Source organism: Sorex araneus, chromosome 1 (assembly GCF_027595985.1).
Source record: "Sorex araneus isolate mSorAra2 chromosome 1, mSorAra2.pri, whole genome shotgun sequence".
NCBI classification, from domain to species: Eukaryota; Metazoa; Chordata; class Mammalia; order Eulipotyphla; family Soricidae; genus Sorex; species Sorex araneus.
Window position 1 is genome coordinate 6,143,358 of NC_073302.1, and position 14,598 is coordinate 6,157,955.

A 14,598-nucleotide genomic window follows, 5' to 3' on the forward strand; every position below is an offset into this window, starting at 1 on the left:
ACGAATGCTGACAAGTGAGGGAGAAACGGGATTGCTGAGCTGTTCCTGGGGGAAAGGGAGAGAGGGTCCCGGCCGCTCAGGAGAGATGCTCACAGAGGGAGCGCCCCGCAGCAGGTCGGCCTGGGCTCTGATCCCAGGGGAATCAAAACTTATGTTCGCCCCCAAAGCCTGCACTCAAATATTTATAGCCGCTTTATCCATAAGCGCATCAAGCTGGAAACAATTGGACGGCCCTTCCACCGGGGAGGTTACGCAAATCACGGGACGGCCACGTCAATGGAATGAATGCTGTCAAGCAATAAAAAAAAAAGACGCAATGATGATATGTGCAATTGATTCTCCAGATGAACGGCCAGAGATTTCTGCTGTGCTTGTCTTCCCCTGAAAACCAAACCAAACCGAACCCCCCGACCCAAGGCCACCGGGGAGGACTCCCTGCAGTGGGGTCCCATTCAGGAAACCTTCCAAAGGCACGACACGGATAACTGGGGGACAACCAGTGGCTGTCCCGGGGTCAGGGAGGACGGTGACGTGGTTCCTAGAGATGGGAACCACCGGCCTCAGAGCAGACTCTGAAATGTAAACTGAGTTCCGGGGAATGCTCCAGCCCCCCAACCCCCACCTGAACCCAGCAGGACCGGGAGTCTGACTACTGAAAAGCCCTGAAATGATTTCAACTGCCCCAAGTCAGCGCGGCCTGGCCCCCTGGCCCTTCCTGCAGACACCACACTGACGGGCCTGCCCCCTGGCCCTGCTCCCGACAGGCTGTGGCGCTTCCCCGCAGGTCCCCCGACCCCCACACTTGGTGTACCCCTCCTCTGGGAGCTAGCTCATCTCCTGCAGGGGGAATCCGAGTGATGACACGGACGGGAGTGGAGAGAGTGTGGCGGAGGCGGCAAGGCCTTTGCAGGGTCTTTCTTGCAAGTGCTGGGGACTGACCGTGGGCTCAAGGACAAAGGCTGACCTGGCGGGAGAGACGGAAAACCCTGCGGCCGTGAGCAGGGCACTGAGGGCGGGAGCGCCGCCCTCCACCTTCCAGGAAACCTCAACGGGAGAGGCCCTAAGAGCAGGACCAGAACGCACAGTGCGGGGTGGGGGCGTCCGGGCAGCCCAGGAAGGCAACGGGCAGAACGAGCCGGCCGCTGGCTCTTCCTCTCGCTCCCCTCTGCGGAAGTCCACGTGCTTCCTCTCTGCACCCCCTCTCCGCGAGGCCAGCCGGGGGCCCTGCAGGGGGCCAGGGGCGGGCCAGGGAAGATGGGGGAGAGAAGCAAAGCTGGCAAATCCACAGGAAACAGAGGCCCCAGGGCGGCCAGAAAACCTCTGTCCTGTGTCCTGTCTCTCCTTTAATCTGTTTTCTAGCCAAAAAAAAAAAAAAAAAGGGAGGGACACCTGGCTTCCAGAAAAGCTGCTTCTGGAAAAAGAACCACGTGTGCGGGAGACTCAACCGGACCAGGGTGGCCGGAAGGCGTCGCAGTCGGGTCCTGCTCCCACACAGCTGGGGGGTCCCGGGCACCCTGTGTGCCCACAGCCTCTGTCACTAGCCCTAAGGGAGCGAGAAAGCACCAAGGCTGGCTCCACGGTGTGCACACAGAAACTGTGCCCTGATAATACTTAAAGCAGGAGCCCAGGCAAGGCAGGACCCCGGTGGGGAGGGGGAGCTCCGGCAGGAAGGAGGGGGTGTCCGGGACACGCGAGCAGCGACGCCTCGACCTGGAAAGCCCCCGTGAGGCTCCTTGACAGTTTAAAGACCAACTCTTCAAAGGCAACGGGGGCACATTTCCATTCTGGGTGGGGTATCTCTCCACTCGGCCCCTCTGGAGAGGCCCCTGCTCGGAGCAGAGGACACGCAGGGAGTTGGCCGGGTCCCAGGAGCTCATGCTCACGTGTGTCCCTGACTCCGAGGGACTCCGGGAAAGCAGCTCTGGGCTCGGTTGCTCCCTGGGAACCCAGGGCCAGGGCAGAGGGAGCCGAGGGGACGAGAGTCCCAGGGCGGCTTCAGCCAGAGTCCTCGGGGAGCAAGACAGAGCCGAGAGAGCCCAGCTGCGGGGTTTTATAAGTGACCACTGAGAACCATTTCTTTCCCACGGCCATAGGGCGGCAGGGCCCCAGCTGACACGGGCCCACGTGAGGCCCTGATCCCCGGGCAGCAGGCACCGGTGGCCACCATGGTCATGGTGTGCTCGGATCACGATTTCAGAGGAAACTGGATCACAGGAAGCGGAAGGGCCCCCCTGCAGGCCCTGCCCCTCGCACCCAGTCAGGCCTCCGGGGGCCGATGCTCGTGTGGGAAGTGCCTGTCATCAGGACACAGACCGCACTGCCTGGTTCAGCCTGGGACGGCCTCTGGGGGACATGGCAGGGGGTGGGGGCACGGGTGGGGACCCCCCCAGGCAGAGTCTCGCAACCCGCAGCCTCTCGCCCTGCTCACCTTTCACCGGGACCCCCGCCGCAGCTGCCCGGTGAAATGTGCTTATTAATTTCACTCATTTGCCGTTGCCCTCGCGTGGCCCGAGCGAGCAGGATGCTCGGAGAAAATGATAGGGATAGATTCCACTCCCGTCAGGCGCGCAGAGACCTTTCAAAAAGGCAGAGGACCAAGGGCCAGCGGCCGCCCGCCCGTGAGCAGAGCACTCAGGATGACCCCTAAGGTACAGGCCAAGGGTTGGAGGGACCCGTCAGCCCCCCTGGGGAGCAGCAAGTAGCCGGGGAGACCTGCGCCGGGGTGGGGTGGGGGGGGAGGCCCCCCCAGGGAGCTGTCCTGGGAGGGAGGGCACAGCCCAGGAAAGCACCAGCCCGGGCCCGCGGCACAGCTGGCTCCTTCGCTTCACATTCCTCAGCAGACGCGTCTGGCTTCGCGCATGGGGAAGATTCGGTGTTGCCTCGCCCTGGTCTGGGGGCGCAAAGCCATTCCCGACAGGTCCGGGTGGTGGCACGTCCCTGCATGCAGATCGTGCTTTGATGCCCGGCAACAGGCAACACCCGAGCCTGGGGTGAGAGGGACCTCGTCCTCCTTTCGTGCGCCCACCGCGTCTCTCCGTGCCCAAACAGGGGGCAGAGCGGGGACGTGGCGGCGCCCCCACCCCTCTGCACGGCAGCCGTCCCCGCGGCTCTGCCTCTGACCCCGACACGGCCACAGCTGGGATGCTTGGGGGGTGAGGAGGGGGACAGGCAGGGAGAGGTCAGGGGTGCTGAGAAACTTCCTCCCGGCGGGGCGGGGCGGGGAGCACCCACGCCTGCCCGCAGCGGACCCCGCAGACGTGGCGGAGAAGGCCGGCCTGGGTGACTCACTGGGCCCCTTGGTTCTCCTCTTCTCTACATGTCTTTAGGGGACTGAGTGAGAGCGGAAACCGGAGCATGCGGGTTCGGAGGACGCGGGACAGTTGCTGGGGGACAGGTCCCTCCCCGGGGCCGAGCTGTGCCTGTCCGGCTCCACCAAGCAGGCACCAAAGGGGCCGCCTCCTGCCCGCGGCACCCTGTCCCCACGGTCAGCCGAGGAGCCAGCGGCTCCCTGCTGAACGGCAGGAGGCCTGGAGTGAAGGGGGCGGGGGCCTGGTGGAGGGGCCCGTCCTCAGGACAGGGACCCTTGTCACTTCACAGAAGCGCGGTGGTCCGCACCGAGGGCCTACCCCCAGCTTTCCCACGACTCTCAGAGCCCGCGTCCAGGACACAGTCCCGGCCCGGGCTCTGTCCTCAGAGCAGAAACCCGCCCCGCCCCGCCCCGGCCCTCCCTCCCTTCCTCCCTCCCTCCCTCTCTGCTGAGACTCCCACAGGACAGCGGCACACAGCCCCGGGGTCTCAGCACCCCCCACCCCCCCTACTCATCCACTCAACCCGCGACCCCCGAGACACAAGCGGCACCCGGACTTACGACGTCGTAGCCGGTGGGGGCCCGGTTCCGCGACGCCACCACCCCGACGCCGGTGATGGGGTGGTCCATGGTGGTGTCCGGCAGGGCTTCTGAGAGGTCCTTGACCTCGGGCATGGCGGACTGGTCCTGGTTCCAGAAAGCAAAGAGAGAGCACGACATTCAGGCTGCGCGTGGACGGCGGGCAACGCAGGGGTCCCGAGCGGGGTCAGGGGTCACGGGGAAGGTGCTCCAGCTCAGCCTGGCCTGGTCCTTTCCTGGGGTCCAGAACTCAAGCTCTCTCCGGGGCCCTTCGGGCACGGAGCTCACACACACCGGGGCGAGGGCCCGGCCCTGACCTCAGCACGGCCCTCCGGTCCCAAGCCCAAAGCAAACCGCGCTCAATGCTCCTGTCCAGCTCCGCCCCCCCCATCTCGGCCCGGCCCCCATCCCCAGGGGAATCAGACACCGCCTGCCTCTCTCTCCCTCAGGACAGATCCTTCTGGAAAACGGGGTGGGTGGCTGAGGAAGAGCCAGGGCCAGCAGACAGCTAGTATCCTTGGGCGAGCCACGGTCATGACATGGACACGGCCAGTGTTCAACAGGACGCAAAGGAACATGGCAGGCTTGGCGGGCGCGGAGTAACGTGGGTGGCACCCAGGCCCCGTGCCCGTCCAGCTTCCTACAGCCATGGGCTAAGGTGTCCCAAACCAACCGGGCCACGAATCCGACACGTTTCTGGCCATGCTCACCGCCCTGCCCATCTGTGCTGCCTTTCTCAGGCGATAAAAGGGTCGGAAACGTAACGGGTCTCAGAAGCCCAGGGCACAAGGCGGCACCGAAGACCCCTTTCCCTGCACTGACACCCGCCGGTCACGGGAGCCCTTGCTCACGGCTAAACACTAACCATGACCGTCATTCCCGCCGGGTGCTCGGGAGACGGAGGAGGAAAACAGAATGATTTCTCGACTGCGGTCTGGCTCCTGATGTGAGCAGGGGAGACAGGCAGAACAGAGCAAGTGCTGGGGCTGGGCAGCCCGTGTGCATGGACCAGGAAGCAAAGAAAACAGGTAACGCCCCATGGAAATGACTTCTTGTACTTTCCAAGGGACAAGCTGCGAAAGGGAGCAGGTTAAATCCCAGCTTCTTCTGGAGCAACTAAGTTCTACATCGGAGGGCGTGCCAGACCTCTCAAGGCACTCGAGCCCCCCACTCCGAGCCGTGTCGAGAAGCAGGAAGGAGGGGCTGGAGCGATAGCACAGCGGGTAGGGCGTTTGCCTTGCATGCGGCTGACCCGGGTTCGATTCCCATAGGGTCCTCTGAACACCGCCAGGAGTAATTCCTGAGTGCAGAGCCAGGAAGAACCCCTGTGCATCCCCGGGTGTGACCCAAAAAGCAAAAAAAAAAAAAAAAAAAAAGAAGCAGCAGGAAGGAGGAACAGTCAAGCCCCCAGCCCCAACTCCCCAAAGGCAGAGGCGAATGAAAATGTCGGTGGTCTCCCCAAAAGGCGGCATCAACACGCCCTATTCGGGGGCCCAGGGGTCTTGGCGGGGTGGCAGGTGGGGCATAGCCAGAGCCTCTGTAACCCACAAAGGTTCTGGAAACAGGTGTGCCCACGCAGGGGGGCCGGGTGTCCAAGGAAGGTGCACAGATGACTGGCACTGCCACACTCAGCGTCTGGGTACTTAAGACTTCAGCCACGTGAGGCTGCGCCTTCCACCAACCTGCCTGAAACAAGCCCACAGCGCTTCTCGCGCCACGGCCGGGCCTGGCGGTATCTGCTCAAGGCTCAGGGCCTGTGGCCGGAAGCAAGTATCTGTTGAATGGAGAAAACGCTCAAACGGCCCCCGGGGAGGAAGGATGGGAAGTGACTCTCCCCAGCAGCCAAAGAGAACACAGATAATTAAAAATAAATAAATAAAAAGCACCTTCCCTTGAACAAGCCCACATTATTGGGTACCACAAAAAATAACAGGCTTGCAGTTTGCAAAATATCAGTACCTGCTGTTGGTTACCAAAATGCTTGGCAATTAACAACTCATTAACAGAATGTACAAATTCTGCCAGTGCTAAAATATCACGCTGTGAATTTAATAAAGAACATGCGAGGTAAGTTTTTGCTGGTTTTTTTTTCTTTTTTATTAAAAAAAAAAAAAGATAGTACCGGCACTACTAGCAGAGAGGGAGAAGGGGGGGAGGGGTGGGGGCTGGGAGTCTTTGCTGGTAGATTCCGGTCATAGCACCCAGCCCGGGCGGGCGGCTGCTGACAGACTCTTGCTCAGCCGGTTGGCCCTGAATGAGGGGCCATTCCCAGCATGCACCAGGCAAGATGGCCGCGACCCCCACAGAGGCAGACAAAGGAGCATGGGGTGGCTGTGACTGGGCTGTGCCCGGGTCCTGCTGCAGCCCGAGGGCCTGAACCGTGCTAGGTGGACAGAACACGGGCGGAAGCATCCCCTGCAACCGCCCCCCTCCCCCCCTCCGCTCCAGCCACCTCTTCTCTCTCTTCCCCAGAGTGGCAGTGGCAGCCGTACCCCGGTGCGAGGGGGGGTGCGGGGGGACCCCCGGCAGCCTTTGTGAGGTACAGACAAATGGCTGCGTGTGCGTTGCGGGGCAGCCGGCTCGGGCAGGGGGACCCCGGGCGGCCGCAGAGGAAGCTTTTAATGAGAAACGCCCAAGATATCCACGGCGGGAGCAATCACTCAAAGCCGCTCGCCCCGAATTACATATTTTCTGACTGCAAATTACTTCGAACAGCGCCTCCACCGTCACTTCAATTGACCTTCCTAACAAAAGGCCATTTATTAACTGGCACTCCCCGGTTCCCGGCCGGCCGAGCCGAGCGCCAGCCAGGAGCGATGGCCCCTCCGAGGAGGACCTGGCCGCTCAGGGACACGGCCGGGCCCTGGCGAGGGGAGGCCGCGAATGCAGCCCACACTGGGCGTGGGGGTGGGGGGGGGGGTTGCGGGGTGCTTCAGACCCACTACTGGCCAGATGGGCCGGCGCCAGGCAGCAGCCCCCTGCGCGCTCGGCGTCCACTACACAGAACAGAGCCCCCCCTGTCCGCGGCATGGCACAGAGCCGTGCCCTCTCCAGCGCTTCCCGGGCTCCTTCTCCACCGGGCTCAGCCAGTGAGGGTTGGACGTCCCCCATTTTGCAGGAGCGAAAACCGAGCTGTCGGGCTGCGAGTGGCTGGTGGTCAGTCAGGCTGATGACTGCCCACCCCCAGGCCCTGTGGTCCCCTGGCAGCTCTGCTTCCTCTGCTTCCCAAGACACCGCAGAGGAGAAGGCAGCCTCTGGCCTCCTCCTCCAGCCTCGGCCCAGTAGGTGAGACAATGGGGTGGAGGGGGGGGCGAGAGGAGGGGGTGGCGAGAGATGGGAAAGATAAAAGTAGCCAGGGACTAATTTCCCCCACACCTCCATTTCAAGACGCCACGAATTCCCTCGTAAATAATTTACCACAATAAAAATGAGCTAAGGCCGTGTTTGTGCAGGACGGAGGTAAATTTCGGCCTAATGAGGGAGTGCCGAGCACCGCACTGGGGGAATAGGCTGATGTATGGCAGCGCAGGCCCATTGACAGCAGCGAGAAGGCTCGAGGCAACGGGGAAGGGGGTGGGGTGGGAGGCAGGGAAATGTCCACCCTCCCACAGGCCCCAGGGCTGACCTCGCTCCCTCCCGCCCTGGCATCACCGGTGTGGACTGGGCCGGCCGGGAAGATGGGGCTGTGGTCGAGGCCAGGCAAGAGGCGGGTGTGCAGGTGGCCGTGTGGGCCTCACGCGCGGCCCGTTGAGAAGCATGTGTGCACGAGTGTGCACCCGCAGGCAACCCCACACCCACCCGCACGTGAGGCTGGGCGTGTCCATTTTTTCAAAATTCTTTTTTGTTTTTCCTCTTTGTGCATATGTCAGTACATGTGCCTGGGGGCAGAGGGTATGAGCTCACGTGAATGTGAGCGTGTGGCGGGGTCATGCATGAAAGGCACGTGCAGAGGTGTGCCTGTGTGTGTGTGTGTGTGTGTGTGTGTGTGTGTGTGTGTGTGTGCAGATGTGACCAGGTGTGTTTGCATGTGCACACAGCCTGGGACAAGGTGAAGCAGGCGGGAGGAAGCAGAGTTTCCACTCAGAGGATTTTCCCCAGACTCCGCTCTCTGTCGTACACTATGTACACATGCATCGTTGCAAGAGGGCCTGTGTGGCCCATCTGCAGACAGCGCCATCAGTGCTGGGGTCGGGGGCAGCCAGGGGCGGTTGCCCCGGGCATCGCAGCACCTCGCCAGTCCTACCATCCCGTTTGCAGAGAAATGAACTTGAACTCTACAGCCCTTCGTCGAGACAGCGCACTGCTCCCTCGCAGCGGATCCAAGACTCACGACAACACCCCGTCCTCAATCCCAGAAAGCTGGCAGAGCAGGGTTTAACGGGGGCTGAACATGATTTCAGAAGCAAAGGCCTGCCTGCAGCCTGGGAGAAAGAAAACCAAGCTACTGTATCACTGCTGAAAACTCAGGGGAATGTTGATATCATCTCTGTTTAATTTCCCCGGCCCCACGAGCCTGGGGTTTATCTCGTTTTATCAACTCCTGTACTGAAATCAAAACCCGACTCAGAGAGCTCAGCTCAGGTCCCTCGGAGGCCACTGGAGCGGCAGGGTGGGGTGCGGGGCCAGGCGCTGACAGTGCCTGGGGCGAGGGGCCAGAGGGCAAGCCCTGCCGAGGGGCAGGGCGCCACCTTCAGAGGCACCAGCACGGCCCATCACGGCCCACCACGGCCGGCCACCAGTGCTGGCCGGGGAGCTGAGCGGTGACTTGCATAACCGCCACTTTGGAGGAAAGTGAGACAAAGTATCAAAGTATCAAGGGGGCAGTGAAGTTGAGTTACTGTAACTGAAATGAGAATCACTTAGGAAGGAGAACCTCCAAGTCAGCTGAAGCCCGAAGTCAGGGGCGGAAAAAGACAGACCTCAGTGCCTGCTTGGGCCCTCCTGGGGAACTATCTCCACCGTCAGGTTCCGAGCTGGCCATCCTGCCCACCCCCTGTCCCCAGGCCGGCTGGGGAGCCCCTGGCTTACTTTCCAGTGGTGGCTGGGATAGCTGCGGAAACCCAGGGCCCCTCTGGCGTCCTGGAGTCACTGGCAGAAGGACACTGTGTGGCCCTGCAAGAGGCTGTGGCCAGGCTTTAAGAATGGACACAGTCACATTCACACTAGGGGGCAGGGTCCGGAGTATCCTGGAGCCCGCGCGGAGGGCAGGGTCCACGCTGCTCCCAGCACCGCCCGCTCTCCTGGGGACGGGTCAGAAGTCCAGTCCCCTCACCAACGCTCACTGCTGACTGTGCTGAGGTCACAGCAGGCCGCAGGCTGTCAGGAAGGCTGCAGAGATGTCGGGAAACTAGAGGGAACCCTTCAGGGCGCTCTTCTCTATGGGGGGGGGGGGGATTTCCCGGCTTTGAAACTAAGGATGGCGTTTCCCTTTCTCCGGCTAGCGGTCTCACTTTCTGGAACACAAATGCATCCATTCAATCTGACCCACGCCTAGATTTCTTCTTGGGGGTGGGGAGGGGCTTGGGCCACACCCAGTAACACTCTGGCAGGGGGCGGTGTGGGGGGTATTGCTCAGTCCTGGCTGTGCTCAGGGGACCATATACAATGCCAGGGATCAAACTGGGTTCAGCCACATGTAAGACAGGCACCTTAACTACTGCACCATCTCTCTGGACCCCAAATTATTTTGGGGGTGGGAGGCTGGGGCTCATCCTGGCTCTGTGCTCAGGGATCACTCCTGGTGGTGCTCAAGAGACCACATGGGGGCTGGGGATTGAGCTGGGGTCGGCCGCAGGCAAAGCAAGCGCCTTAATCTCTGTGCCATCTCTCCGGCCCCAATGACTAGGTTTCTACGAACCATTTGCCAACCAAACAGAATTTCTACAAATTTTCTGAGGCAGACGGGGTGTGCCCTGTGCTGCCCCCTGAGCAGGGCAGAGCTCAGCCCTGGAAGTCACTCTCCAAGGCGACATCCAGGGCCAGTGTTCCAGCAACCGGGCAGACCATGCAAAGCAGGCGAACCAGGGGCCCAGTGTGCGTGCAGCGCAGGGAGAGGAAGCATTCTCTGGGATACCGTGAGCCCCAAGTCCCCGCAGATGATGGTTGGTCACCTAGTGGCAGGCCGTCTCGGGGTCAGCCTGCTGTGCCCCGAAGAGCAGGAAGGGGACCAGGAAAGCGGGCAGACTGCCCAGCAAAAGGAGTCCTGCTGGGAGGTCCCAGGAGCAGCAAGGCCGGGGGGTGTGGGGACAGATCAGAACCATACCCTTCCCCTGTGGGGTCACAGCCACCTTGAGAACGTCCTGCGGCCCATTCTCAGGCTTCACACGACCTTCTCCAGCAAACTCGTGTTGTTCCAAGGTGCCACGTCCACCATGGTGCCTGGGTCCTGGCGGGGGCTCCGTCCCAGGTGCCAGGGTGCTCGTATGTGTGTCTAAGGAAGGGGAATGACGTGCCAACCATCAGGAGGGCACAGACCCCGCGTCGACTCGGGTCGGGGAGACACACAGGCTGGTCCCCGGAGAGGGCCCGCATGGCCAGACAGAGATGCCCCCGCTGTCACTCCAACCTAAGTTCTGACCCCGCTGCCCAGGACACTGGGACCAGGGAGGAATAAGATACACCAGAGAATCTGCAGGCTAGAGGAAGTTGTCCAGGGTGAGGGGCTGGGGGGGTGCTGCAAGAGGGGACCCCTGCCAGGACCCCAGAGATAGAAGAGAAGAGTGACCTGGGTGGGATTCGGGGAGCAAACCAACATCAGTTCCAATAAAGGGAAGTGGGGGGGGGGGCGGCAGAGCTGGTGAAGGCTGGCCCTTGGGTGCCACAGCTGTGCCTGTAACACAGCACAGTAGCCCCTCCAGAACTTTCAAAAGAAATGTCCGTGATCCGGCTCCCCCTCTCCTGCCCAAAATAATTTACTGAAAGACTGTAGAGACAGTGCAGGGGATGGGGCACTTGCCTTGCATGTGGCTGACCTGGCTTCAATGCCCAGTACCCTAGATGGCCATCCAAACCCACCAAATGTGGTCCCTGAGCACAGACCCAGGAGTAAGCTCCGTGACCGTGGCCAAGCCGGCGCCCGGCTACAGAGCTTGCTTTGCAGGTGGAAAGGTTCCTGAGACTTCTCCCGTCACCGTGCGCTGACGGCCACTGATCTGGACACCAAAAAGCAACATCGCCAACTTCATGTTTTGTGCATTTTACAATGGAAATAATGACAGCAACACAGGTGCAGCGGCAAATTTCAGCACGGCGGCTGTTTAAAATGCTGGTTCCAGGGTCCCCGTCACCAGAGAGACCAATTCCAGGTACAGGTTTGAAACCCGCAATCTGCACTTTCATGAATATTTCAAACCTATTTAGCTCAAGAATTCCTTGACTTCTCTTCTCCATTGTTGTTGTTGCTGTTATTTTCGGTTGTTTTTGTTCTGTTTTGTTTTTTGCTTTTTGGGCCACACCCGGTGATGCACAGGGGTCACTCCTCGCTCTGCGCTCAGAAATAACTCCTGGCGGTGCTTGGAGAACCATATGGGATGCTGGGAGTGAACTCAGGTCAGCCGAATGTAAGGCAAACGCCTTACCCGCTGTGCTACAGCTCCAGCCCCGACTTCTCTTTTTTTAACGGCTCAGTTAGTCTTGTAAATATTTTGCTTTGCTGACTGGTGTGTGTTCGTGTGTGCACATGTGTGCACGTGTGCACATGTGTGTGTTCACGTATGTATGTGCATATGTGTAGGCATATGAGTGCATGTGCGTGTGCATGTATGTGCATGTGTGTGTGTGCTTGCATGTACAGAATTGACCTGGTTGGTGTCTTGCCACAGATCGAACAAGATGGGCTCCAGTCCTCGGGGAAGGAGTCCCTTCAGACTTGTGTGGGACCCCCGGGCGCCTGGCCCACAGGCCTCTCACGTTTCAGCTGGGACAAGCTCTGCATCTCGCCAGAAATGTGGCAGCTCAACCACACGCATGCCCCCAGGACGTTGCCACGGGCCGGGACAGGGAGCACGCCTGCCCTGCCTGCCTTCCCCAGCCAGAGGAAGAGGCGCAGGGACGCGTGCAGCCCTGAGCCGCCAGCGTGCAGATTGCACCGGGGCACCACAGTCCCGGGACAGCCCACCAGCAGAGGACTGGGAGAGTCGGGGCGCTCAGACTGCCCGGGAGGGACACAGCAGCCTGGCCACATCCGGCCAGCCCGGGAGACTCTGAGTACACACAGTGGCCTCCTGCCACTAGGGAGTCATTTGCTCCATCCTCTCCTCATCACAGCCCCCCAGCCCCCCCGCACTGGCCTCCAGCACCATCATTACTTCCCAGAGCATCAGGGGTGGTGCTCCAGGAGCTGCGAGCCCAGGGCACAGCTGAGCCTGAAGGTCACGAGATTCTGACCTCCCACCGCAGTGCCCAGCTGGCACCATATTACTGTGCCCTCTTCCTTGAAGCCTCCCCTCAAAACTGTGCAAATGCCAAGCCCACAAGTTCAATGTGGTAAAGAGCCACCATACCGCAAGGTCACGCACAGCCGCATATGTTAGGCCTTGCGGGTGGGTTTTACCCTTAAGTTCTTTTCACAAATAAGGAAAAGGTCCGTGAGGTCCCACGACTTCCTAAGGATCTTCCTAGGTCCCCGGAGGTAGCCTGAAATTCAATTCCCAGCCCCCCACCCGAACCCAGAGCTCTTTCTCTGATACCCGCCCTTCCCAGGGGCTCCGAGAGGGGGCCGGCGAAGAGCACAAACAGAGAGCATTCTGGGAAGGAAAAGAACCAACAAAGCTACTTTCAACACAGGCCACGAACTGTTCCTGCCGCCTTGCCCGGCAACAGGCAGAGAGAGCAAGGCAGGCCGGCGCCCCTCCGAGCACTGAGCAGAAGAGTCAGGGGCCAAGGACGAGCCTCCCCAGGCAGACAAGGAGACCAGACTGTCGCTGGTGACTCTGGCCGAGAACACACAGAAAGCGGGAGGCTGGATCTGAGGTCTAACCGTCAAGGCCTGGCAGGGCAGCGGGGGTGCATACGATCGAGGGGTCCAGCCACACCTGGGGCTACGCCAGCGAGCGGGACGGGGGCTGGGCTGGAGACACAGCCGGCCTTGGGCATGAATCAGGAATGCGGCCAAGGGCTGGTGGGAAGGAATGAACAATGTGGATTCAAGATGATTCTGGGCTCCAGTGAACCGGTGATCGCCATGTCAACGGCTTGGCTCTGGCTTGGCTCTGGCCTGGATGCCGGGTCTTCACAGAGCCCCCCCCCCCCCGTTTGTTTAAAAACTCAGGGGCAGGACACAGGCTCTCACAGCCCCCCACCCCCCCACCCCACCCCGCTCCAGGGCGCCCGAAAGGTGACGCCTGTAACTAACCTGCCGAGCAAGGTTTTCGGTTGGTCTATGCCTCCAAAGAGCTTATCTGCTAACTTTTCTAATGCTTTTCTGGTACAGCTGATAAGATTTTCTAGCCAGTTAAAATGAGATGAGATCCAGCCAGCTGTCGAGAAATGGACAATGAGATTATGTTGAGAAGGAACCACCAGAGAAAAGGGGCCCTAAGGAGGCGCTGGCCTGCAGTCTGCCCCGGTGGGGGGGAGGGGACGGACACCCCCGGGGCCCACCCCTGAAGGCCCCAGTGTCTTCCTTCCGTCTCGGCAGGTCTCGGCAGGCCAAGGGGCAGGGAGCAGACGGTGACATCGTTAATGACGGGAAGAGCCGAATGTCAGGAACACAAAGGACAAAGATGCTCATGGCTTGGCCTTCCTCTGGGGCCTGTCTCGGGGGGCTCTGATGTGCCCTGCACTAGGCCTAATTCTAGCCCCGACCCCACCCGGTCCCTGTCCCTTGGGCCTGCCTGGAGGGTGCTCATCAAGAGGCCCACATCCTTCCAGGCGGGAGGGGACTCTGGGTCTTGGGGAGCCTGGCCGGACCCCTCACCTGGCAGACAGGTGCCCGCGGGCCTGGGTGGTCCCCCTGCGGAGTCCCGGTCACGCCCAGGTGACGCCCGCGGCTCAGGTGCACGCCGGTCTGCACCCACGTGACCACCGAGAGCCGCCGACCCCGGGCCCGGCCAGTCTAACGGCGGTGTCCGGGCCGGGCAGGTGGCCGCCGCGGCCTCGCCTCCCCGGGGACCCGCAGACGCCCCCGGGGCCGCCGCCGCCGCTCGGGTCCCCGCGCCTCGGGCGCCCACCGGGCCGAGCCCGGGCCGGGCCGCGGCCGCCGGGCCTGTCCCCGCGGCAGGGCCGGGCACGGCGCCCGCAGGCCTCGGCGGGGCCCGGCTCCGCCCGCCCGCCCGCCCCTGGGCCCGCGGCCCGCGCCCGCCCGGCCCGCCCGGCCCGCCCGGCCTCACTTAACTGTTCCCCGCTGGGGCGGCGGCGGCGGGTCCCGGCTCCGTCTCACGCAGAAGCAGCTTCTCATCGCCCGGGCGGCGCGGGAGGGGCCGGGCCCGGGGCCCAGGCGGCGGGGCCGGCGCCGCAGCTCGAGCGCGAGCCTGGCCCGGGCGCGGCGGCGGCGGCGGCGGCGGCGGCGGCGGGGGCGGGGCGCGGCCGGGCGCGGGCTGGGCGCCCGGGAGGGCAGAGCGGGAGCCGCCGCCGGCTCGCCCACCGCCCGCCGCACGGTCCCCTCCGCCGAGATGGTCTCTTCCAGTGACCCGCGGCGCTCCCGGCTCTCTAGGCCTCACTGGCTCCGGCGCCGGCCCCTCCGCGCCGCCTGGATGCCGGGAAGACCCCAGACC

At 62.2% G+C, this 14,598-nt stretch overlaps 1 protein-coding gene across 3 annotated transcripts in view; it reads right to left on the minus strand.

The window, feature by feature from the left end:
• MVB12B (multivesicular body subunit 12B) overlaps window positions 1-14,386 on the minus strand; it is a 141,413-nt gene extending 127,027 nt beyond the window's left edge. Inside the window, exons 1-3 of one of the 3 annotated variants that reach the window (XM_055141552.1) lie at window positions 14,220-14,374; window positions 13,239-13,362; window positions 3,869-3,994 (exon numbers count right to left, since the gene is read on the minus strand). In XM_055141552.1, the coding sequence (XP_054997527.1) occupies window positions 3,869-3,982 (114 nt within the window). In that variant the 5' untranslated portion in view covers window positions 3,983-3,994; window positions 13,239-13,362; window positions 14,220-14,374. Of the gene's footprint in view, window positions 1-3,868; window positions 3,995-13,238; window positions 13,363-13,802; window positions 13,971-14,219 lie in introns of those variants that run through there. The other 2 variants (XM_055141560.1, XM_055141546.1) reach the window with 2 other exon arrangements.
• Window positions 14,387-14,598: the final 212 nt, after the last annotated feature.